This window comes from Candoia aspera, chromosome 5 (genome assembly GCF_035149785.1).
Source record: "Candoia aspera isolate rCanAsp1 chromosome 5, rCanAsp1.hap2, whole genome shotgun sequence".
Classification (NCBI taxonomy): domain Eukaryota; kingdom Metazoa; phylum Chordata; class Lepidosauria; order Squamata; family Boidae; genus Candoia; species Candoia aspera.
The window spans coordinates 3,747,811-3,773,164 of NC_086157.1; the positions used below are offsets into that span (position 1 = coordinate 3,747,811).

Genomic DNA, 25,354 nt, shown 5'->3' on the forward strand with positions numbered 1-25,354 from the left:
ATCCTGAGGTTCTGGAGAAAAGGAAGGAAATAAGATAGAAGAAAAATAAGAGCTGACATTTTAGATATTTATAAAACATCCGTAACAATAATCACGAACTGTGCTTACAAATCAATGGTGAAAATGCACCCTGTTCTATTTCATATTTAATTAGGAACATAATAATTTTTTTACCAGAGCTGATGTTGGGGGAGTGTGATGTCTGACAGTTTAGATTAATCATCAGTGCATTTTTTTTTTCCTTTCCTTATTCACAAAAATGTAAATTGCATTCACCGGTGGGTAAAAGTGTTGGGAACTAAATTTGCCAGTTTGCTTCAACCTTTTCACTGAAGGTGGCAGAAGGGAATTATGATGCTATAGTTTGTTCATCCGTAATTTCACACTCCTTCACCCTCGGAAACACAAGACAAATCTCAAGAGATTTCTCAGTGGTAAAACAGTTTTAATTAGTAAATAATCCTGGAACTTCACATTCAGAGCAAATCCAATGTACTTAAGCATACCACAGTGTCATAGACCTTTCTCGTTTCTCAGTGACTGGGTTAAGATATTTCTTCTCCCAAAAGGGTTGTTTCAAGACACAAAGAATAATTAATGTGTCTAGCATGGGCCAACAATATTGTGACTTACAACTGATAGAGATAGGGTCCCCATTATATGATGCTTTACATGTACCTCTTGCACCTTTTCCTCTAACCAGACACTATTACCTCCCCCACTGCTGCACCAATTTCCCTCCTCATTCTTCTCCCATTTCCTTAGCAATGACATGCTCACTGTCATGAGTGAGGATGGCGAGCAGGGGGCTCCCATCCAGGCTGTAAAGCGCATGCGTAGCACTGAGGAATTAGGTGGCCATTCCAAGAGACACAGATTGGGACCGCCTTAGTCTTTGGGGTTTATATGTCTGGGTTTTCCCACGCTTCTTCAGTTGGTTAGGATTTCCCTGTTATGTAGCAACAATAAAACACTAGAGACCTGTTCCTTGTCTCAGCGTGGTTCCTGGCTGTTAGGACACTCACTGTTTCCACTGAACATAGAAATACCGAAAAAAAATACTAGATGCCCAGCTGAGTAATGCTGCTGTTATTTACCCAATGGCAGTTTCTGTTGATTTTCTGTCTTTAATAACATGTGTGGTGCTGAATTTGGGATCCCTCTGGATGATCCCCCTTTGGGATCCCTCTGGGTCTGAAGTATCATTGATGCTGAAGATGAATGAGAGCAGCCCACTCTGGATCACTGTTTGCCACGTACTTCGCATACCCACAATGCATCAATGACACTTCACTTTACAGGAGAAGAAGGAGACAGGCCAGACCAGATGTTTGCACATTCCTTTATAAAGAAAATACTTACTGTAATTAAATCTTGTTTTGAGAGCAGATATTCAGGCTTCTATCCATTTATGAATGAATGTTTTGAGAGTTAAAAATGGATAAATGGATGTGAAAATTGAGCAGAAGGGACATAAGAGTAAAACAAGTGGAAGGGACACATACTTATCCATTGTGTTCGGGCTTACCCTTACATTATTGCAGATGTATTATGAACCAGTAGCAAGAATAATGCTTGACTTCAAATAAACCCATTCATCACAACACAGTAGTTAGACCAGAAATCCCCATGGGATAAACAGGAAAAGTATCTGCAGCTGGTAGGATACAACATCATACAAAACCACCAGGGTGCGTTTTTTAATATCCTTCCAGAAAAGTGTGTTAAAGATCTTCTCCAGTAAATGGGTTTCTCTGAGTCCTTTGAAGATGAGCAATAGAGCCCAAATCATTTGCAATGCTTTCCTGCATTGAGGTATTCCAACCGTTCTTTTCAACTGAAATATCCAATATAAAGAGACATGCAGGTGAAATTCTGCACAGGGCAGAGGGAATTTATTTTATTTGTTTGTTTCTTTAGCATATTCATACAGCCACCCATCTCAAAACACGTGAGTCTGGGCAGCGTACAGCATATTTCAGAATCCTATTAAGGCCTATGACTGTTGAGCCTGGCAAAAGTAATATTAGCTCTCTTACTTGGTTTTCAAGATAAACACTAGGTATGTTTCCTTCCAACATCATTCCTAGATTGTTACTCCAAGATCAATGCTATGAAAATCTGATTTCATTAAGCTCTGAATATGTTGCACAGATGTGGAAATGGCAAAATCTGCCGAATTCTCATTTCTTCCCCAGCTTTCTTTTTATTCTGTGCCATTTCTGCATTCCTTTGTAATTATTAGATAGGAAAAAAAAAATGAACAAGAATTCATGCAGACTTTCCTTGCATTTATCCTAATACTTACAAGTATCTGATTTTAATTAAGTTAATTTGCTCTAAAGGAAAGTTGTTTGGCTGTTATATTATAGGTTAAAATAACTTTGGCCTGCATTTTCTGGGATAGTGTGGGATAGTATGCCTACCTATATGTCCCTATGTGTGTGTGTGTGTGTGTGTGTGTGCTATAAATAATTTCTGGATATATTGAGCAGAATATCTGTGCTAAGGAAAGCTAAATTACTTGATCCCCCCAATCTGGACAGACTATGTGTCAGCTTATTCTGATTTACCTTACCTATTGGGAGAATCATAGGAATGACCAAGACACTGAACTATAAAAGATAAGACTGTTTTAGGCAGTGTCAAAACATAAAGGCCTATCCTAAAGTCAAATGACTAATCTGTACTCGGGCTATCAGATTTTGGTGCAAAACTCTGGAAGGCCACTAGATGAAGCAAAGATTATTTCTTATATCCTTTCTTGCCATGTACTGGATGTTCAGAATTTTTGCAGCCATAATCTATCCAGTTTCCACCAAATCAACTCCAGCCAGCAGCCCATCTTAGGGGGGGGGGGGGATTACATTTTTGTTAGCCACAATCCAGTTAAAGATGAGGTTTTTCTTGATGCTGAATCCAGCACTCAGTGTGAAATTCTACGTTGTGTAATAGCCCTGGCTACATATTAGTTTTAATCAGCTGCTGTCAGGGTTTAGACAGTGCATTCCTGATGAGAATGTTCTTTGGTTTCTGCTTCTTTTTCCTCTTCAGATTCTTAATTTGTTTTGCCAACATGTCTGCTTTTTTGGCACACCTGCCTTCTTCCTTCGAGTGTGTTAGTTCTTCTCTGAGAATCAGTCGTGAGTAGCTTGCAACCAAATGCCTGATTACAAAGTTAGCAGAGCTTGAGTGCAATTACTGCAGCTCCACAGCCCTTGCACATTAAAGCCAGTGTTAATTGTTTCCCATTTTTGCAAAATCCTTGTAATAGGATAAAAACTGAACCCACGATTTCTTGTAGTTAAAACAGCAGAAAATAAAGACATTCACTCTGATTAATCACTGCAATATGAAATTATGGGCAATCACAAGGAAGCGCACTTAAAGGGGTTTGTGTGATGCCAGCAAAACTTGCCATTTGTATCATGCTGAAGAAAGTAGATCAGAAGAATGGCACAGCATAAACACTTATCCCATTTGGTTTTGCTACTGGCAAGGGTGGCTACTGACCTATTTCCCTGCTAGAGGACAAGGTATTGGTGTCTTTTGCCTACTGTGTGATGTTCTCTGCATGTATCTGTTTATTTTAATAAGGTGCAAACATTAGTCCACATTATTCGATCCCTGGCTTTAAAGACTTTACTAAGGACAACCCTGTTCATACAACCGATGGCAGCAAGTGTCACTGTGTGAGGAAAGAAAATCACACAGACTCTTTCTTTTCATCCATTAGTTCTGGCTCACATGGACTGAGATCAGTGTGGGGAAAGGTTCATGGGTAATAGCTTCTGCCTTTTAGGATTGACTATATACAGTAAAGGAACCATCAGGCATGAAATATGCCTCAGTCTATTCTTGTTAGGGTAGCATTGAAGGCTTTGGAATGATGTAGCTGTACCTTCAGAGATCAGATTCATGCAAGCCATGGTATTCCCTGTGACACTCTATGGAACCAAAAGTTGGACTATGCAGAAACAAGATAGAAAGAGTATTGAAGCTTTACAACTCTGGTGTTGGAGAAGACTCCCGGGAATACCATAGATAACCAAGAAAACAAACAAATGGATAATTGAGGAAATCAAGCCCTAATCTTCACTCAAGGCATAAATGACCAGGCTCAAATTATCCTAATTCAGACAGATTGTATGAAACCCATCTTTCTTGAGAAGTCCATAATGCTAGGGAAGGTGGAAGGAAAGAGGAGAAGAAAGTGACCAGCAGCAAGGTGGAGGGACCTGGTTACAATGGAGGGGTATGCCATTGGAAGATCAGCCTGAAAAAAATGTTTATCTATGTGTTGCTAAAAGTCAGTACTGACTTGATGGCACATAATCAGTCAGTACATACATGGAATTCTGAGCATTGAGAGATATAGAGGTTTTATGCAAATGTCTAGACATCTCTGGTCAAATATTTGTTTCAGTGAATCCCTAAACAAAAGTAGCTGGCACAATTCTACATAGTTCAGAGTTGAAGATCACATATTTCTGCACATTTAAATGCTTACTCTTTATGTGGAGTTATTTCTGACTCCAAGTAAGAAAACAATGAATCTTGCTGGTGCAGAAGTTTAGTCATCCTTTCAAACAGTACTTGGTAACACCTCCATTGGCAGAAATAACAGCTTCCAAATGTTTACTTGAGCCAGCCAAGAATCTTTCTATTCTTAGTTTTTGGATTTTTTTTTTAAAAAAATACTATTTTTAGTTTTGGAACATTTTTAGCTCAGATATTCATGTCTGACATTTCATGTCTCAGTTCTCCCTACATAATATGTAAGTGCGAGGGCCATTGTGATATAATATTTAAGTGTGAAGTCCATTCCAAGCCCTTATCCTTCCTTCATGATTGATTTGGATTGTTGGCTTTCCAAAATATTCACCTCTTTTAGCTTCAGCCTTTTCACTGACTGTGGATGAGCCCTTAAGGCTCTAATGACAAACTTCAAGAAAGAACAGCAGTTTATAAATCATTAGAAACCAAAAATGATGGTCTTCTCCAGAAGCAACACATTTTACAGGGGAATGGTAGAAAATCAGGTCATAGAATAAATAAAATGCTTTAAATATCTGGGAGTGATTTTCTAATCCTCTAGAAAGAAAAGAGCCCACAGTAGCAATTTTAAGATTTCACAGCACATAGGGTGGGAATGTTATCCTGGTCACTATTAAATTATTTGCTGAAAAAACAAATACTCACTTATATATGAGCTAAGTTCCTTTTTCCAGCGTTGATCCTTACAAATAAGTACAGTCAGAATTTTTTAAGATCAGTATTCTTGACACCTAGATGCATCTTGAATTCAGTTTGGAGTCTAGAGGCTGTTCTTTTACGAACTGAACCTATAGTCCAAAAAGAAAGTCTGTTTCCTTGGCTAAGGCTTAACCCGATTCCAACTGGGTTGCTTCTTTTAATAATGTCTGTTAAGTATAGATCTAATTGGTGGGAAAACTTCATAAGATAATTGTTATCTTATGACCTTTCCCCTGAACTTTGTTACAGTGAAGTTTTTCAGTGCTTGAAAAAACTAAGGAAGATATTAAGCAGCACATGGAGGGTACAGAAATTCAAGATGACCTCACTCAAGCCAGAAGGATGTATCCATCCTTAAGAAATTTTCACACTCTCCCACAGATTATCTAGCCTCATATATTCTAAATATCATTGGGCATTCACTGGAGCCCATTTCTATGCCGTTCCCTTGGCAGTTTTAGAGGGTAGATATAATAAAACTGCAAATATCCCGCAGAATTATGCCCACACAAAGCAAGAGAGGTTGAGTTGATTAGAAATATTCTATTACAATGTAGGTTTTCTTCTGCTGCTCAGACAAGATTAATGGTGCTCTCATTAAAACACTTGACAAGGGCACCTTGATGACTTTATATAAACTATTTACTAATGGACACAGTCCCTAAAGTGGGATATATAACTGCAAGAATTTGCCATTTGATGATGAGGACTTTTAGAATGCTCATTAGGGCCAGAATGATTATATGATAGAGCTAACTTGTCTGTGTTTGTTTATTAATTGTTCTTGTTCTCTGTTCTAAGACTGTGAAGTCAAACTGTATGTTTGACTAAGCTCTTCAACCCCTGAAAATCAGTGCTACCACATTCAGGATGGAGCATTGTTTCTTAAGAAGATCCCATTGCACACATTTTGTTAATTTAGTAGGCATGGATATTCCACCTATTAGAAACTGCCTTTCCTGTCAATTACATCACCAAAATCAAAACTACCTACACTTAAAAATGGATGTGCAGCTCACTCTCTCCTGCACTGATTTCTCCACAATTTGTTACACTTTATCTTACAGCTTGCACCTTTCATTTCATTCTGTTGAAAAGTTGAACATGTTATAGCCATTTACATTTTTGCCACTGCAAATTATGGGGGAATGGGCTTCTGCTCTTCCAAATGTCACTCTGATCTGACCATAGGTCTATACTGGATGCTTTTGGAGTCATTAATTTCAGATTGGGGCATTTTCAGAGTGAGATACAGTATTAGACCTTAGAATTTGATCAGATGAATTCTGCATTCATACAATGAACTGGTTCTAAGAGACAGTTTATGTTAATATCACATATTTAATCTTATCAGGAAACATTAGAGGACTCCTTAGCAAGAAAATACCTATCTGCTTGCCATAAAACCTGTTTCATTTAACTTAAATATTCTGATTAACAGACAAGTCCAGGGATATATTTCTCCTTGATCTGAATTAAATTAGGGATGAAGCTGTCTTACTGACCTCTAAGACATTTTGGAAAAAGCTAGCTGTCTAAATTCAGGTTCTCAATTCCCTTGTTTGCACTTTAAATCAAAAGCCAGCCTGGGTCCTGCAGGAACACGAAACTGGACACTTGTCTGTCATTTTTTGTTGAGCTTAGAAACTTGCATCATGCATTTTTTAAAAGCACTTTTGTCTGACCTGGTCCTTGATTTTCATTGTGAAGATTCCCAGATGCCCTGGCTTAGTTCAAGGCTTCTGTGCACCAGCCTAGCCTATGTTCTCTAGTGGTGGCAGCTGCTGAGTTTTCAGCTTGTTACTGAGTGTCCTGCCCTGGTGAGTAAAATTTTGAGTGAGGGGAAGACAACTCTGAATTGTTGCTCTTATGTGTAACTTCAGTAATGCCAAGCAAGCAGTTTGATCTGTGTATGCCTGTCATCCCTCAACAACTCAAGAAATTAGAGCACATCTGCCTTTCTCTTCCCTTCCATCTGTCAATTCAGGACCCACACTTGCTCACATTTTTCTTCCTATTACATATAAACACTCGGTTCCCTCCTTATGGCATTAAATATGTCACATCTCAACCAGTATGCATGCATTGCACACATGCATATACTCCTTTTTAAAACATATGGTGTAAAAGGGGAAACTAATCTTGGTATTATGATTTGCTATTTTTTTTTTAAAATCCTACTTTATAACTGAAACCGAGTTGGACCTTTTCAAAACACTCCCCACATCATTGGAAGAAGATAGGAAGGTCTACTTTCAACGATTTGGGGTCTTTTTGCAAAAAAGAAAAGAAGAAAGGAGAAAGAAAGAAAGAAAGAAAGAAAGAAAGAAAGAAAGAAAGAAAGAAAGAAAGAAAGAAAGAAAGAAAGAAAGAGAAAGAAAGAAAGAAAGAAAAAGACCTCTTACTAAGCTAGAGTTGTCACAGTTGTGCTTATCACAAATATCAGGGATCAATTAGTGGCTGAATAGTTGAGCCCACTTTGTAGGCTTTGCCCAAGGCAGAGTAGGAATGCAGATAATACAAAGAAGTGTAGACTAGATTACTAAATATGGGGGGGGGGGATTCTCTTCTTCTGAGAATGTGGCATTGACTGAGTAAAAATTCTGAACTATCATTCACGCTCAGTCAGCTATCTATTATGGTTACCAATTCTTAAAATACAAGAAATAGTTTCTACCTGGGTTTGTTCTTGTCTTGGAACATGACACAGAAGTATGCTCACTAGTGAATCCAACTCAGTATTGTCTGCTCTTTCAGATAAGAGCCAAAACTGGAGTTATTGGAGAACAAAACACATTTTTTTCTATGAATCTGCTAGCTAATGGGTTCTTAGAATACAAGGCTTTTAAGAATTTCTTTCAAGACCTCAAGAATTTCTCCCAAAGTATCCCAGAATTGTGCTAGATGGCTTTAAGATCTCATTAGCAGGCAAATTCAAATAAGTTGTGTATGTAATGATACACAAAATATTTGAAGTTGCCTTTTAATGTAACAACACATTAAAAATCTACATTCTTTTTCTGACTGATATTAATAGAGAAAATATTTTTATTAGTTGATTTGCTCTCCTGGATTTGTAAATTGATTCTTAAGTTACTTTTCATTGTTTTATACTGTTAAATTGCTTTAATCTTTTTGTAATTTCCATGATTCTCTTTGATTCTGATTGTTGAGAGTCACCTTTGAGGTCCCACTGAACATAAAAGCAAAGCATAACTGGAAAAAAAATAAAATTAGTTTGAAGAGAAGTATAATAGTACATTATCCTTAATGTACATAACTATTGCCTGTAACTAGAAAGTGAGGGAGAGTTTAACAATAACACAATGGTTTGAACTGTTCAGTTAAGCAAATTTCTTGCAATATTTAATGGTATTGGTATGGTTATGGCAATACAGATTTCTTTTTTAATAAAAAGAAAATCATTTTGAACGTTGAATTTTTGAGGGAGCTTTATGGTTGACTTTGTTTTCTCATGCTCAGGAATGAGTAAAAATGGAGACTGTGCTGGAGAAGTAAAGAAAAGATAGACTTCTTCCTCCACAAGCAAGTTGTATACTTTGGGTATGTAATGCAAGCAGAAGGAAGACTAGAAAATCAATTATGCCTGGCTAGGTTATAGAAGTAGAAAGAGAACACTATGAATAGATGGGATCAATAAGGTTATTGGAATGTCCTTGGCAGAAAAATGGGTTATTACTGGATGCAGGCCAAATGGTGATTGTTTGTCTTTGCAGTTAACAGGATGGCCCCTAACTCTTCGGGGGAGAGTTTCATACCCTAGAACCACAAAGTTCTTGTGGATTATGAAAAGTTCATTGGTAAAAGATGTAGCTACAAAACTCACCTGCAAGGAAGCAATCAAAATCATTGTTTCTCTTGCCTAAGCTCTCTTTCTGATTATGTCCCATTGAACTCAGAATAAACACCAGACACTTCTGTGAAAGGAGAAAGGTCCCCTGTGCAGGCACCGAGTCATGTCTGACCCTTTGGGGAGATGCTTTCTTGGCAGACTATAGAGCGGGGTGGTTTGCCATTGCCTTCCCCAGCAAGCTGGGTGCTCATTTTCCCGACCCTGGAAGGATAGAAGGCTGAGTCGACCTGAGCCGGCTGCCCGGGGAGAATCCAGCTTCCGCTGGGATCGAACCCGGGTCGTGGGGAGAGTTTTCGGCTGCAATACTGCCGCCTACCACTCTACGCCACATGAGGCTCTACTCCAGACATAGCTAGGATTGAAATATTGAGAGGGAAGGTGATAAATTCTACTACTCTTCTCCTGTAGGGAAAGTAAAATACACAGTGTGTTAGCCAGTAGTAATCATAACTGGGTCCTTCTTTCTTAATGGTAAAGGGTCTGGTACAAAAGGACACTGTGGGTTTGTTTGTGTCTCTGTGTGTGTGTGTGTGTGAGAGAGAGAGAGAGAGAGAAACACACATAATATTCAAGCCTAATAGTATGACCACATTGGTGTAGGTATAAATAACTAGATTGTCTCTAAACAAATACTGCATCATGGGGACAGAGCATAAATAGATATACGTAATTATCCAGAATAAATAATGCAATGGGAAACTTTTGACACAAATTAGTTCATTGGTGAAGTATGTCAGCACCAGTTCATTCGAGCATTCACACAATGACAGTCAGGAGACCAGGATCCTTTAACTTCTTAATGAAGTGAATGACTAGGACAGAGGTAAAGCTGCGAATGGAGAATTCCCACTAAAACATACATTTAAAACTACATTCCCTTGATTATCTTCCTTTCCCACGAAAGTATGTCACCCCCCTTCCCATCCAGGTGCTGTTGCTGGTGTATCTCTACTGGTCATCCTTGATGTGAACCACCATAAATCTGTAGCCATAATAATGCAATTCACACTCCAACCCAACACCCCCTCCCACGTGGTGACAGAGAGTCTGCCCCATTGATAAGGAAGTATTGGAAGATGCTCCAATAAGGGGTTTGGAGAACCTTTTGATTGGAGGAATCTGAGAAAGTTCTTCATTTGGACTGGATTAATTGTAATTGAAGTGTTGGGATCTCCCTTTAAATGGAGATTTAAAAGAAGAGAAGAGAATGTACCACGGGTATATACTAGGACAATTTTTGAAGTCCTGCAAACCAAAATTTGGATTTTTTTTTCCCTCTAGCTGAATTAATTTCACTGACAATCTATGTATACAGCTTACATGGTTTGAAATTAATAATAATAATAATAACAATAATAATAATAATAATAATAATAATAATAATAATTTCCAGCTAGACGTATTATGAAAGATAAACCTAGCTCACCTAAAGCAACCAAATCACTTTGAAGATACAACATAATTTTATTGGCATGCATACAAGCAATAATGCAGTATATACTGGATCCACAGCAAAGCTTTGATCCTTTGCTAAGCAGCCATGGGCAAAAGCAGAATCAGGGCTTATATATACCACATCGCAAACACAAGACAAGGAAAAAGGTGGACACAGTGGAAATCACCGCATAACGTTGGGATGTTTTAGATAAACCCATCCATGTGACCTTATGATTATTTATCCCTTCCTCCTAGGTCAGCTTGCTAGCCACCCTACCTCTGAGATATGGTCAGTGAATAGAACCACCAACCTGGTTCGCTGGACCACTGGCTCCTGACTGAGTCTTCTCCCTGTCGCTGCCCAGGGTCAAGTCTGCTTGCCATGAAGGTTTTCTCCCAAGGGCACGTTCAGCAGTTCACATGCATGGCAGGGGGTGGGGGAATCTCATAGGTTTGGTAGTGAATGCAGCTCACATGTGTATGGGGGGGTGCCTTTTAGCACCACTCTATCTCCATCCATCCATCCATCCATCCATCTACAGTATCTATCTATCTATCTATCTATCTAACTATCTATCTATCTATCTATCTATCTATCTATCTATCTATCTATCTATCTAATCTAATCTAATCTAATCTAATCTCCTACATAGTAACATTTATGTACTATGTTATGTACAAATTTATCTGATTTGTCTATAGCTGAAGATTCACCTTATCTAATTTCTTACAAGTCAAGAAATATACCAACTAATATTCAGTTTGCTTTGAATTAATTTTCCAACGTTATGCAAAATCCATGAAAATTTTGAACAAGTTCCCACTTCAGATAATTTTGGACTTAGTTTCCTTTTTTTCTTTGGGTTTAAGAAACCATTGTCTCATAAGAGAAATACTTAGCTAGATTGGCATGGATGGTCTACTCTGAATGATAAGTCCTACAGCCTCCTTTCCTATACACCACATGTCCTTCTCACAGAGAAAACCCACATTTTACATGGCAATAATATTTTCTTTGACATACCACTGTACATCTGTGTTTCTTGAGCTAAGTAAGGGATGTCTTAATGGCAGGTATGTAAAAGGTCATAAGACTGATTGAGCTTACTCATGAATTTATGGTTTACATGTCCAGTAAATACTAATTCCGTAGTGATGTACTTGTGGTGCGTACACTAGACATGGCAATGCACTGCACGCTGTGTGTAAATTATGCAATTAAAACATGCTGGACAAAGAAGGGAAAACTAAATTTATTGATGTTAAACAAAGGTAGTTCTATTGCTGGTTAATCAGCTCACAGAGAAAATGTTTTTGCAGTACTCAAGGAAAATCCCTTCCTACCATTCCCACTCTATATTTTATGCTACTAGTGTTACACATATTTCAAAGTCTTTTAACCCTAGCTGAGGTCTCTTTTTCTCTAGTGTTAAAACAGATATTGCATTTCTTGTTTTTTTTTCTTTCTTTCTAATGCTGGTGTCAAAAATTATTTTCCAAATCTTGATTCAGTAGTTGCATCTCAAGTGACACACTGTCCATTTTTGCTTCCTGTGAAGAAAAGAAGAGCCAAGACTCAGGGTTCTTCTTCTGAAGCTAGTTATGGTTACCTGGTTCTTTTCATCAGCAGTTATCATCCTGCTTACAGACCCCTCTGGAAAATTGCTACGATTTTCATATCTGTGATCCTTCAAAGCCAAAGATCAAACCAAGAGCCTGGCTGAATTCTCTGTGTACTTTGTCAACCTGTGAAGTCTGAGATAAGATGACTTCTACAAACATTAAGTTCTATGATACATTCCATAGAGAGATAACACCATAAAACACCCCAATGTTTCACAGATTTTATTTGCTTCCAACTGTCACTGTAGGGTATGTTGCTGATCAGAAATCTTTGCAACATGAATATCATCTGACATCAGCATACTAACTTTAGGTTGGTGCAGGTTGATATAAAATACCTGGATTAATGATATCAAGGCTCAACCTCCTTTGTAGATTATTAATAACTTTTAAGGTTTGGGGGAGAGTTGGAAGAATAGTATGCTTACTTATATTAATGGAATCACAGAAGTCAATCAATTCTGAATAAGCCATAGCTATGCACTTGGATAGAGTAGTGTTAGTTACTCAGAAAGAGAAGTAATGCCGGCAGTTACATTACAGGCCAGGGATAGGAAGGCCCAGGTCAATAGTTCATCTGTGCAGACAAATGTATTCTTTTTTTTTTTTCTTTTTAAGTAACAATTCACACTGCTTTCAAAATAATTATTATTTCCAAAAGACTGTATGTGGAATGACAAGCATATGCATACACAAGAGATTCCTGTGGTGTGGATGTACCTCTGCCAAAGCTGAGGGTAGTGCTGGCTTTAAAACAATTGAATCTCAGATACATAGATGCAGGAGAGAGAGAGAGAGAGAAAGAGAGAGAGATTATCTAGAGATAGACAGAGATAGTAGAGATAGATATACTGTACTGTAGATAGATGATAGATCAATCCCAAAATGTAAAATAAAGAGGAATATTTTGTGGGCAGGATTTGCCTGGGAGACAAAGCTTCAATATATCTGTGATAAAAGTCCAACCTCTTGAAAATTAAGTTGGCTGTTACATTCACATAGCTCAATTCCTTACTCTGTTTCCTGAAAATGTCTGAGTGGGATAAAATATTGGAAACTGGGGTCTAGGAAGATTCTTCTGCAACATGTCTCAGGACATTCTCTAAGAATGCCTCTTCTTCTCTTCTCTTCTCTCCTCTCCTCTCCTCTTTTCTTGCCTTCAAGTCCGTCTTGACTCCGGGCAACTACCCGGACTAGTCCCTGCAGTTTTCTTTGTAAGATTTTTTCAGAGGTGGTTTTCCCTTGCCTGCTTCTTCCTGGGGCTGAGAGTGAGTGTCTGGCCCAAGGTCACCCACCTGGCTTTGCACCTTAGGCAAGACGAGAACTCATGGTCTCCTGGTTTCCGACCTTGTGCCTTAACCACTGCACCAACCTGACCCTCAAGAGTACCTCAACACATTATTTTAACTGTGCATTGTTCATTCAGAAGATGCAACTGTTATTTTGCTTCTGTCCTCAGGCTAATATAGTTGAAGTTACTGAGATGCTTCTGATATACAGTATCAGGTTTCATGTCCAGTCTCCATAGCTGAGGAAGTTTGGGGTAATGTACTTAAAATATTTGAATTAAACAGCAGACAAATCATACAGAGTGCATGATGTAGTAAGTTAGCTATATTATCTTGGACAATTCACATCTACTTTCTGCTTTTCCATGTTGGCTCCATTTATCTAAGCTGACAGTTCTGGTGTCTGTGGTATTAGTAGATATATGGCTGCCTTCTCAAGTCATAGCATGTTAAAAAACCTTATCCTCCAAGGGCAGTTCTGTTGCGGATGCTCCTTCCTTGCACTCTCAAGAGAAGGCATGACTGATGACTCAGAATTAATTGTTACCCAGTGAGGTGTCAGGGCAGATATCTATTACATGCACTAGCACTCATGTTCAGAAGACAGTTTTCTAATGGCAATCCTAGTCGAAACCTCAGTGTCTGGGTGTTTGATTTTCTTTTCTTTTTCTTTTTTGCTTTGCTAAGGATGGGGTGTGCATGCTTGTGTCTCTTACTTGCAATATTGACATTTGAGCTTTACTCATAGTGCCATTTATGTATTTGCTCATTGTGTTTGTACCCGTGTTAGCCTTTGTCCCTTACTTACACATCTGTTATATAGGTGATGTCATAATGAATCCCTAAATAGTGGATAGTAGAAAGATTGAGGATGCACAAAATGAGAAGAAAATTTCAGGACAGAGCAATGGGCCAGGACATTTTCCGAGAAATAGGAGAAGGTCGAACAGACTCCATTCTGCTTGCTTTTCCATAATTGTTGGTAAGGTAACATACCCAAAGCCACAAGACATCTACATAAATGTATCTTGATAAACATACTGTTAAGTCAGCTGCATTCACTGAAAATTAATTTCCATAACTACACAAACTCTATCCAAATACTGTATGAATTCCTAAGAACTTTAGTGGCAATATTTTGAGGTTTAATTTTCTGGTGGTAAGGTTGCTTAAAATATTTGCTTGAATGATTGCTGGATGATAATCTTTTTGAGGACCTCAGTTGCATTGCATTCATGTTATCACCATGTTTATTTTTAAAATGTTGGGGTTTTAACATTTTAAAATAAACATGGTGATAACATGAATACAATGCTAACAATACAATTTATCGTTGGCCATCTGAGGCACAGAAGTGAGACGGGCAGCCATATAAATCATAAAATGAAATCAAAATGAAATCATATAATAAAATCAAGAAGGCAGAACAACAGAGGGAATCTTTTACCCATCAACACAAAATAGTCTTAACAAGAAGAGATTTATTCTACTATACAGTTATTTATAGCTAATCAATTTAAGAGGGGAAACCCGTATTTATCCAATGGCTCTACAATTTGGTTTGTTTATCTGATCAGCTTGGCCTGCCTTCTTTTAAAGTGTATCCCAAGAATTAAATCTGATAATGATAAATGACAGTTGTGTTTAAGGCATTTCCCAGAACGTCTGCTGATTTACTTCTAAAACTCTTATAACTGATTATACGGAAAAAAGAAAATGTTTATATGAACCTACCTTGCCAGTTTCAAACTGCAAAACTATTTCAGCCCCAATATTGCTTGGTCATAAACAGACAAAAGCCACTAATAATGGAGATTATTACAATGTATTATTATTGTGTGGTCCATGTTTAGGTAATAATATGATGCTATAATGTAAACAGATCAGAAGATAACATACTATTCCTAAATGCAGTTAAAGGAATTGCATTAACTTTGGGTAATTGTAAGGAATTACCCAAAGTTAATGCAATTCCTTTAATTGAAGTAAAGAACTGATATGCACATTATAATGAGTGTTAATGATGTGATCTAATATTTCTATAATCCTCACATGCCTGGGTCATTATTACTGGAGGCATGAAGTTGAGGCCACAATGATGGCTAGGCAAAATCCATCATTATTAGACTTTGCTTGCTTCAGGTTGGGCTGAAAGAGTCACTGAATGAGCTTTCCCCAAGGAGGGTAGACATGAATCTGGGTCTCCCTTCTCTTTAACCTCATAAATTCATAGGGTAAATACCTAGGTATGGATACCAACAATGATGCAGTCTCTCAGCTTCTGGGTTACACTGGTTATCTGAATCTTGCAAGGACTTTGGAACCAGCAGTGACTGCATAGTTTACTGGAAACCGTCTTATAATATATTTCCAATTATTCTGTTTGGTTTGGCTAGTAAATTAGTATTTTGCCTGTACTTCCATGTAGGACTCTGCTGGTGAGCTCTGACTGTGCTCTGTGGAGGCTTTGGCTTCAAAAGTTGCAAACACACCCCCCCTCCCCCAAATCTCTTTAAGTGCACAGTTTTCTAAGTCAAGTGTTTGAAACAGAGGTTAATCATAATGTACAAGGAAGGCTGTATCGCTTTAGATAAAAGCTTGCTACCTTTACACAAGGGCCATGCTCCCCTAAATTGCCAAGGTCATGCGTTCTGTTAAAGAAGACTAACAGAACAGAATACCAAAGGGATATTCCTCAGCTCTTATTTTCTTCCCCCTTTAAACTTCAATGGAAAGTTTCCTACATCCTTATCCCCATATGAAATTTCATCTAAGCTTCAATAAGTGACACTTCTAACACCGTATAAGCACAACCTAGTTCCTCCGAGAATAATTATCAGAATCTCTGCACCAGACTCTCTTTTTGATAAGCCACAGCCTAACTTTTGCATATAAAAGCAGCTCTTAATATGCTGCCTGAGAGAGAGAACTCAGGATAGGATGAGGGAGTAGAAATGGGCTCTATTCCAGGGCTGGAAGAAAAGTGTCGTGCTTCAGATTCAAAGGGTGAAAAAGCTTTCCCTTCCCCTGGGGGTGAGAGAGGCTCACACACCCCTGTCTGAAATGCCATCCAGCAGCTGGGTGTTCTCCCCCCACACTGTGGCTACAACACAGTCTTGGGGAAAGGTGCCCTTAGTTTAAGGAGTTACAGTCAGGGGCTCAGTTGGCACCTTTTTGCTTTCAAATCCAAAACACTGCATAGCCCTATTGAATAATCCCCATTTACTATTTTCTTCAGTGATGTAAAGGCTGCACCCATTATCCCTGTGAAGAATGAAGGCTCAGCCATGGCCAACAGAAAAGCAAGAGACAAAATCTTGCCCATGCCATCTTTTGGGGAATGCAAACTGTCCCCAGCTGAAGGGAGCCCAGGTTTTTGATCCACCATGTTGGTCTCAGCACATTCAGCTTGCCATCTACATTACAAGAGGCAGAGCATGATATAGAATCAGCATCCCAGCAGAAAAATCAAAGGGGAGTAGATAAACACAGGGATCTGTATTCTTCTCAAAGTGGAGGTATGATCCCTGTGTCAGGACAAGTCAAAACTACTGACTGTTTGCAAGTGAAGTTCGGCTGAAGGTTTTATGCCTGTGAGTTCCAGACAGTGGAGGCTGGTCTGTACCAAAAGCAGAGTTTCCCTCACATGTGTTTGACCTTAGGCAGAGGAATGGGCTAGGAGGACAAAAGAGGAAAACCACAGGCAGAGGGGGGAATATACTGTACGGTAGGTCTTGCCCACCATGATTGAGAAATGTGCTCTGTTCCCACTGATAGGATGTGTAGTTTTAGACTATGCCTAAACTGAAACCACAGTCTGTATGAATAAATATTGCTTGCATTATAAATAATTTGACTATCTCCATTCCCCCATATTGTGACATTTGGAGACACATAATACTTTGTTTATAAAAACAACCCGATTATGCATATCTCACAGATGGCAAGAAGAAATGGATGTTCTGTAGCTCTTCCTTCTGACCTATAAATATTCTCTAAGGGAGAAATGAATCCATCTGTTTAAAAAGTTTCATTTTCTCACTTAACCATGATAGAGAAACTAGCATTCATGTTTGCTTGTTTGACTGTCCAGTTGTGTTCGGTAATATAGTGAACACATTTGCTACAGATGCTCATTTAAATCTCTGAAGGATTTAAATGGGATTGGCTGATGAAGGGTAAGATCAAAGATAGGAATTTTGAAAACGTCTATGTAGAAGTTGTCTGTTTGGTGCTTAATTTGATAGGGCCACAGACCTCAATGCAGTCTTGTTTTTACAATTTTGTTTCAGGTCCTTCATTTTCTTTTCCATTTTACTTGACTGTCAGGGTTATTTTATGTTAGCAAATGTAGTGAATGCTATTAAAAACTTTTAAAAAGATGTAACAATTCATACCTCATAATTATTTACTAATTTAGAGTATTTGTATGCAACTCACTCTTAAGAGCTCATAAAAATCCATTTAAAACAATGGAAGAATTTAAAACTATCCTTAAAACACTTTTACAGTGCTAAAAGAATAGGCTATGAAACAGATATGCAAATAGTTAAGAACAATTAAAACAATTTAAAAAAGCATAAATAAATATCTCTTGAGTCCCCTTCTGAACTCTACAAGGGTATATCTTGCTTTCAGTTTGGATTTTTATCAGTCCTAGGAAATGTAAGATTCAGCAATATCAGTTCTTCTTGAAGGGGTGCCCCATAGAGAGTACATTGCAAATATTGCTAATAGTGTTTATGATGTTATTTTATTTATTTATTTATTTATTTATCAATTTTTTCGATGCCCTCCTCCTCCCTCCAGAGGGACTCTGGGCAGTTTACAGCAAAATAATCAAAATACAGCAAAGCGCTTATGCCTATGTGATTTTTCTTTACCTCTTTTCTGTTTTCTGGGCCTTGTGAAGGAATTGCAGATATGGAGATAGGATAGAATCCAGCCAGAGGAATGTGCCTTTTACTCTCTTTGATATAATTGGAATTGTTAAATGTATCTTATGATTCATGTTCACAAAAATCAATGGGACTAAACTTTCAGGTTAATGAGATGTAACGGTGAGAATCACACAAGCAATTTCCAAAAAGCTAGCATAAGGCAGCGAGCAAAGGAACATTGGTGCCCCCTTGCATTTCCGAACTCCAGTCTGTCTCCCTAGCGCTGTTTAGGTGTTTGCCTGAACTTGAAAATGGGCAGAAGATGCAGCTGTAGATATAAGTCCTACCTCCTTACATCCACACATATTTTCAACTTCATCTTCTACTCCATATTCTCATCAGGTCTGAAGCTGAGACATGCTTCTGTTTGCTTGGCCACAGTTCACTACATGATCCAGAATCCTACTTGATCAGTATCTGAAATTGTGCAGAGAACTTACTGATGCTTTATGGGATGCAAGCTTCCCATCAAGCCACATTAAGAGACAAGGGATGCCCCGATCAACCCAGGTTGGTCTGACAGAAGGACCAACCTGCAGAGCTCCACCCTCTACTCCAGTATGCATCCTAAGCTTCTTTTTGACTGTACTGTTTGAAGTAATAGAAGCTGGTTTTGGGCTCTCTCTGACATATTCAGTATGGGCTATAATGGGACAGATTAAGAAAAATAAAATGTGCTAGTCCATGCCTTTTCCTCATAAGGGGTGTTCCATTTCTTCCTGCCATCTTAGTCATAGTTTGTGCATAAACTAGACAATGCCACTCTATGGCTAGGATTAGAGATCCTGTAAACTCTGTTCCTGATTTGTATGCTAGGCTGTCTCTGCACCAGAAGCTGTAGGAGAAGAATCCCAGGGAAAAATAGTGTTTATGATGTTATTTTATTTATTTATGTATTTATTTATTTATTTATCAATTTTTTTCAATGCCCTTCTCCTCCCTCCAGAGGGACTCTGGGCTGTTTACAGCAAAATAATCAAAATACAGCAAAGCGCTTATGCCTATGTGATTTTTCTTTACCTCTTTTCTGTTTACTGAGCCTTGTCCAAAAATCTACATCTGTCTGACCATTTTGAACACTTCTGCTCTGGCTAATCAGTTCAGATGCAATCATTATTAAAAGAATGTTCACATGAGGGTGTTCTGTTCCATCTACAGTTTCTCTTTATGTGATCCAAAGGTGTGGGATCTTGTCTATTCACCGCTACCCAACACTAATTTAACCTAAGCATAAGACTGGAACTGATTCCCTGAGCATCAGACACATTAATTCTTGTTTTAAAAAAGGCTAAAATGTGGAAATGATTAGCTTTAGCTAACTCCCAGTTGAGTAAAATAGAGCTAGGAATTAGATGAGATTAAATCATACCACTTTATTTGCTTGTTAGGCAGAAATTAGTTTCACTTTGCAGTTGAGATAAGGGTAGACAGATATGCTTTATTAAGAAAAGAATATGACCCTATTCACTGAATAGCAAGAGAAAAATATAAAGTAATATTTCCTTAGTATCACTATCCCACTGTAAATGCTCATAATCACCTGGTGTCTTAAGAGAAGTTTGCTGCAATGATCAAAACTTTATTCTCCATTATTAAATGAGGGGGGGATTACAAATAAATACATGTATTTGTTGTACCTTAATTGTTTAATTGTTCATCTAATAGATTGATCTGGCTAAATATTTATTTACATATTTATTTAAATACTTACAGACTTTGTTTTAAATGATCATCCAACTCCATCATCCCTTTTACTGTTACTGGTATGTTGTGCAAATGGCAGAAGAAATAAATGTAGAGTACTTTTCCTACAGTTGAGACAGGCAGAAAGTGGTTGAATTAGGGTTATGATTCTGACCTTGGAATGAGGCAGGAAGTCCTGGATCATTGCCACTTTCTCCAGGAAGATAGCGAGCCACATCAGCATTATGGGATTTCCTATCACATGTATAAGGAGTTATTTTTTCCCTCTGTTGTTATGACCTTTGACCAAACAACTTTTGCACTATAGATTGGGAATTTGTAGAGAAATATTCCAAGTACCCTGCTTAAACAGAACTAATGTGGTATTTGCAAATGTCCATTTGTCTCGTTTAAACCTTCACATGAGAAGAATATGCTTAAAGACATATTGTGCTGTCTAAACTCAAAAGCAGTGACATTGAAGCCATGTTCAGGCATTACATGCATGATGCAAAGAACATATGAGACCTTGTATGACCCTTGTTCCCCTCATGACATCACTAAGAGCACACATCTTTTCAGATGGAAATATACCCATGGTGGCTTCCATATGATCTAGGAACTCAGTAATGGGGTGATGTCAGCCAGGTGGCACCAGGGATTAGTTGTAATACCTGAATATGACTTTAGACAAGTGACAATTTGTTTGCCACTATACTACCTCAAACTCATTGAAATAACAGCACAAAAGAATGTCCTAATCTTAGTTCTAGATATTCTTGCAAGATGGACTGCAGGTTTTGAGGCTATAACGCCTTCTGATTTCAAATACAGTGACAAAGATTACATGTGTAACTTATACTCTGCAACTTATAGTGTGCAATTACAATAAGAATGACATAACCATAAGGAAAAAAAAGATAAAGAAGAGCCATCTAAATATTCATGATATCTAATCACAAGAACCAGGCCTTGTGTAAAAGTCAGTATTGTCTGGTGAGTAACAATGTTAAGAAAAGAGTAGCTTTAAAAATGTATGAGTTCTACATTTTTATGTATATTAGTGTTGAAATAATAGTCATAATGAAATTCTATATATGACATCTCAGAAGTGAGTCTCACTGGGTTCAATGGGGCATCGTCCCAGGAAAGTGTGTGTAGATTACAACCTTCATTAATTTTAAAATAGGCATGCAGTCAAATGAGCAAGCCAAGATCTTGAATATTTCCTAGTAGAAGTATTCTAATGCTTTCAGCCAAATGACATTCCAGCATTTACTCTGTCGTTGCCTAGTATGTATTTATTTATTTATCTGGGAGAAAATTGTTGAGAAAAGCAAAGATAAAACTCAAAGAACGGAAGATGGAAGATGCAACACACAAAGACACAAAAGTGAAACAAGATGGTTTTACAATTAAAGGCACCTATGGAAATATCCATGTGATTTGCATCTAAGTTAAGTAAGATCACTTCATCGTAAATATAAGGTCAACTGAGAGGAATGTTATAAAAGTTGATGAGGGTTAGACTTTAGGCTTTGTCTCAGTAAGTCCTTAAAATGGACCCTGGATGGTTGGTCTGTATTAATACTCCAGTGGTGCAGAGGTAGTAGTATGATTGAAGATTAATGGTAATTGACACCTCAGACTGGATTGGAAGAATTATGATCTTTCAAGGTCACATCTCCACTTTAATGTTTTGCAAGTAAGCCTTCTAACTCTCTTAGAAAACTCACTTTATCAATTACAAACAAGCCCTTTAAGTCCAAATACTGCAGGGTTAAGATGGGTGACCAGGGTCATTTATCTTCCTAATTGGATTTATTTGGACACAGTCTCGGTGTACGTACAGTTCTCTTGGCATTATCTAGAACTCAACTCTGCATAGGGCTAAATTAACTTTAGGTTGAAGAGCATTGGGATCAAGCAAAATGTAGCTTCCGAGGTTCAATTTCAATATTCAAAGCAGAGCTTTGCACATTTTGAAAATAATTTGGAATGGGAGCTTCAGAATGTGCAGGAAAATGAGCACAGCACCCTTTAGAGAACACTCTTTCCCCACCGCACCCCCCAGTGAACTTGAAATAAGACATGACTATTTTAAGAAGTCAATCATTAAAGCAGCCACATATTTAATACAGCTTATTAAAGCAGCCTTTTTTTTCTTCTGTCTTGCACAGAAAACCTAGATTAGAGATACCTCCCTAAGCTTGAATTCAAAAGGTGACAGAACTAAATTGTGCAATAGTCATGGAATATAAACACACACACACACACACACACACACACCTGTTCTACATTGAAACAATTTGGAAAACCAACGCTTTGACATAACGTTCTATGTTCATTCATTCATATCGTCCACATTAGCCCTTTCTATGAAGCACTGAAGCTTGCAAAACTAAGCTGAAGCTTACCATTTTAATGTTGTTTTCTTGTCCCTTTAATAAGCAAATTAAATTTGATATCTTAATTGTACACGCAAGGAGGTTTATGTGCATGGGTGTGAGTAATACAGTGCTATTATAAAAACCTCCATATTAAGTCTGATTGGGAGGATGATATTGTTTATTTCTAAAGCACCATTTGAAATACTAGACTTCTTTAGTATTCTTACTTTGGGATCTGATAACACTGGAAGTAGATAGGATACTTTTGCTCCAGTCAAGTAAAGAACAACCATTTCACACTGATTTCACACCTTGATCCTTCTTATGATACATAACTGGGAAGTAGTGGTATATACTGTAGCTCGATGTCTCCCCTTGGAGGTGCTGGACTTCAACTCTTAGGATTCCTAGATATCATCGCTATTCTGTCTGGAAGTTCAAGGGACTCCAACACAGTCTTGTGGAAGTCTAACCACATGTCCCTATCCCTTGTACTCTACCCAAAACTATCCATATACAATAATGATAGTATGATAGGTAGTATGTGATTATAGGTATGATAGTATGATTTCGTCTGGTAGAGATGCTTGTCCATAGACAAGAGATTACAATGTACTTGTGGGACGCGGTGGCGCTGCGGGTTAAACCGCTGAGCTTCTGAGCTTGCCGATCGGAAGGTCGGTGGTTCGAATCCGCGTGACAGGGTGAGCTCCTGTTGCTAGTCCCAGCTTCTGCCCACCTAGCAGTTCGAAAACATGCCAGTGTGAGTAGATTAATAGGTACTGCTTCGGCAGGCAGGTAACAGCGTTCCATGTAGTCATGCCGGCCACACGACCGTGGAAGTGTCTACGGACAAATGCCGGCTCTTTGGCTTTGAAACGGAGATGAGCACTGCCCCCTAGAGTCGGACATGACTGGACTTCATGTCAAGGGAAACCTTTACCTTTACCTACCAAAGATTTAAGTTATTGTTCTTGGATAAATGCCAAGTAATCATGGGTATGCCAAGTATATATGGACTAGATATTCAATATCTCCTTGTCACATTTTCACCTCTTCCACCCCACTTTTTGGTGGAACTGTATATGTATTCAACTCTCGTAGGTCTCTTTGGGAAGTAAGTGGATTTAGGTTGAATTTGGACTCCCTAAGCAACAATTCCATGCACAGAAGCAAGCGCTGTTTCTATACAGTTGGTAGTAAGTGTGAATACCAATCACTATATAGCTGCCCAGAGTCATATACAGTATATGAGATGGGCAGCTCTGTATGCTTGAATAATGAATGAATGAATAAATTAAATAAATAAAAGGAGCTGTACTTGCAGAGGAAATGACACCACCCTTAGTTATCTTGGGCTTGTGAAAGAGTGTCAAGATGGGAAGAGGAACATGCCTCTGAATTTACAAAACACCATACACATGACAATCTATCAAAACAGAGGGAGGGGTCAGAGAGAAAAGAAGAGCACTAATCCAGCTTGTCCTGTGCTCTTCTTTGTAGTCTCAGCGTCGTGTTACGTTTCATCTCCCTGATGGTTCGCAGGAAAGCTGCAGTGACAGTGGCCTGGGAGATCATGAGCCTGTGGGTAGTGGAATGCTGGTCTCACACCCTCTCCCTCTGGTTCAGCCGCAGGGCGAATTCTACGACCAGGCCTCCCCGGACAAGAGGACCGAAGCAGATGGCAACTCAGATCCCAACTCTGGTGAGTGACGTTTTTCGAGCTTCACCCCCCTCCACACTGACATGGGTTCAGGCTTGGTTTGGTGGCAGCTGCAAAAACATCTAATGTATAGGACCAAAATGCACAGTGCACCCTTCTGACAACAGTTGAAATGGCAGGAAGGCTCAAAGGCAATAAGAAAGTCAGGCAAGTATCCATGAAAACAAGAGAGAGAAGAAGCAGACCACTGGAGAAATAAAAGATAGAAGGAATGGATCACACCATTGCAACTCTTGTGCATGTATTCATTTTGACTCTCTATTTTGTGCTCTGCGGTGATTCATGGTGGTTTCAGGACTGATGGAAAGAACTTGTTTCCTGTTCTAATTTTTATTTTTATTTATGAATGTATTGCTAAGGCTTGGGCAGTACAAAACATGGAAGCCAACATTTCTTTAATGCAAGTTATTATTTTCATTTGGTTGTTTCCAAATAAGTTGGACTTCAACTTCTGTAATCCCAAGCCATCAAAGCTGGCCTTTGGTTGTATTGTCTGTGGTTGATTGAAAATTAAGACCTCTGTGGGCTGCCAGGGAGGGAAGACTGTTCTAATGCACTTAGAATCCTATAAAATCTAAGTACTTCATCTTCATTCAAGTCCCATGGGGGTACTTCCTATCAACACTTGATAGGAATTTAAGCATTGGTGTGGCATGAGATAAAACTACATCTAGACTAGCATGATACAGGAAGTCTCAAAATGTTTCAGGGTCACAAAGTTTCTCAGTGCTCCCCCATTTTCTTCCTGGCATCAACTTTCTTTCCTACTGCAGATGTTTTAATATCCCAGAGTTTGTGAGGGGCATGTTAGTGTTGTAAGAAAGCATGATGCATTAACATGAAGAAACTCTACGGCTCCTTGAAAATGTGGCTGTGGAATTCAAATGCTGTATTGGAGTCAAAGGTCCTGTTCCTGTGAACAACTGAAGCAGCCTTTTATGCTGTCCCCTTAGATGCATACTGAACATCTGAAAAATGAAAATGAAGAAAAGTATAAAAATCTTAAGACTAAAGTCGTAAGTGTAGTTACTAGTGGGTAAATCCTACTAAATTCAATGGGATTCTGAACTTCTAAGTAGCACTGTAAACTTGAAGAATTCACAGGACAATAGCTCCTGCATTATGTGACTCAGAATAAA

At 38.4% G+C, this 25,354-nt stretch overlaps 1 protein-coding gene across 2 annotated transcripts in view; it reads left to right on the forward strand.

Annotated features, from left to right (window-relative positions):
• The window catches only part of PCDH9 (protocadherin 9), a 721,360-nt gene that overhangs the window by 420,795 nt on the left and 275,211 nt on the right, over positions 1-25,354 (forward strand). The window contains exon 3 of one of the 2 annotated variants that reach the window (XM_063304544.1): positions 23,996-24,197. In XM_063304544.1, coding sequence (XP_063160614.1) covers positions 23,996-24,197 — 202 coding nt within the window. The remainder of the gene's footprint in view (positions 1-23,995; positions 24,198-25,354) is intronic. The other variant, XM_063304545.1, reaches the window with a different exon arrangement.